This window comes from Anarrhichthys ocellatus, unplaced genomic scaffold (assembly GCF_004355925.1).
Source record: "Anarrhichthys ocellatus isolate YVR2014 unplaced genomic scaffold, GSC_Weel_1.0 scaffold3127, whole genome shotgun sequence".
Taxonomy (NCBI): Eukaryota; Metazoa; Chordata; class Actinopteri; order Perciformes; family Anarhichadidae; genus Anarrhichthys; species Anarrhichthys ocellatus.
In genome coordinates, this window is record NW_022283101.1 from 963 (window position 1) to 1,752 (window position 790).

At 40.1% G+C, this 790-nt stretch overlaps 1 protein-coding gene across 1 annotated transcript in view; it reads right to left on the reverse strand.

Annotated features, from left to right (window-relative positions):
* Window positions 1-321: 321 nt before the first annotated feature.
* The window catches only part of ins (preproinsulin), a 1,112-nt gene continuing 643 nt past the window's right edge, over window positions 322-790 (reverse strand). The window contains exon 3 of the mRNA XM_031840678.1: window positions 322-524. Within this exon, the coding sequence (XP_031696538.1) occupies window positions 358-524 (167 nt within the window). The 3' untranslated portion in view covers window positions 322-357. The remainder of the gene's footprint in view (window positions 525-790) is intronic.

The following is a 790-nucleotide window of genomic DNA, read 5'->3' on the forward strand; positions in this document are numbered from 1 at the left end:
GTTAAACATGTGGGAAAAACAACGTTTTATTCAGAATTATTATTCAGGATTTTGTGAAATTAAGTAAAAAAAAATTAAGTATGAGAATAAATGAAGTTTAAAATAAGTAAGTAGTTTTTACTGTGAAGCCCTTTGTATCTTTAGACAGTGCTATAAGTTATTAGTATTATAATTAATATTGTTATTATTATCATCAATTAAATGACAACAAATAAACAAATCAATAAACACACAAATCTTAATTCACAAAACTTTATTTTCTAGGAAAAAATAATTTCATCGCTCCTCTGATGCAAAGCTGGAGGCGGGGCTAAATTAGCCAAGAAGCTAAGCTAAGCTAGGCTAGGCTAAGCTAAGCTAGTTACAGTAGTTCTGCAGGTCGAAGATGTTGCAGGGCCGGTGGCAGCACTGCTCCACGATGCCTCTCTTCACCATCATCTCCATCTGGTCCTTGAAGGCGAACTCGGCCACCTCGTTCTCGCCCGCCGCCGCTGAAGCTCCGCCCACTTTAGGAGGGAGGAAACCTGAGGGGACAAACGGACAGGTGTTCAGGTGTCCAGGTGTTCAGGTGTTCAGGTGTTCAGGTGTCCAGGTGTTCAGGTGTCCAGGTGTTCAGGTGTCCAGGTGTCCAGGTGTTCAGGTCTACGAGGTGAGCTCACACTGAGTAATCACAATGTTCTAAATGTGTTCACAAAGACTTTCTTTACTTTTACTTCACATTTAAGTGAACAGGTGAGACAATTGTATTAGTACCTTTACTGTAACACAGTAGTATCACAGTGTGGTATTA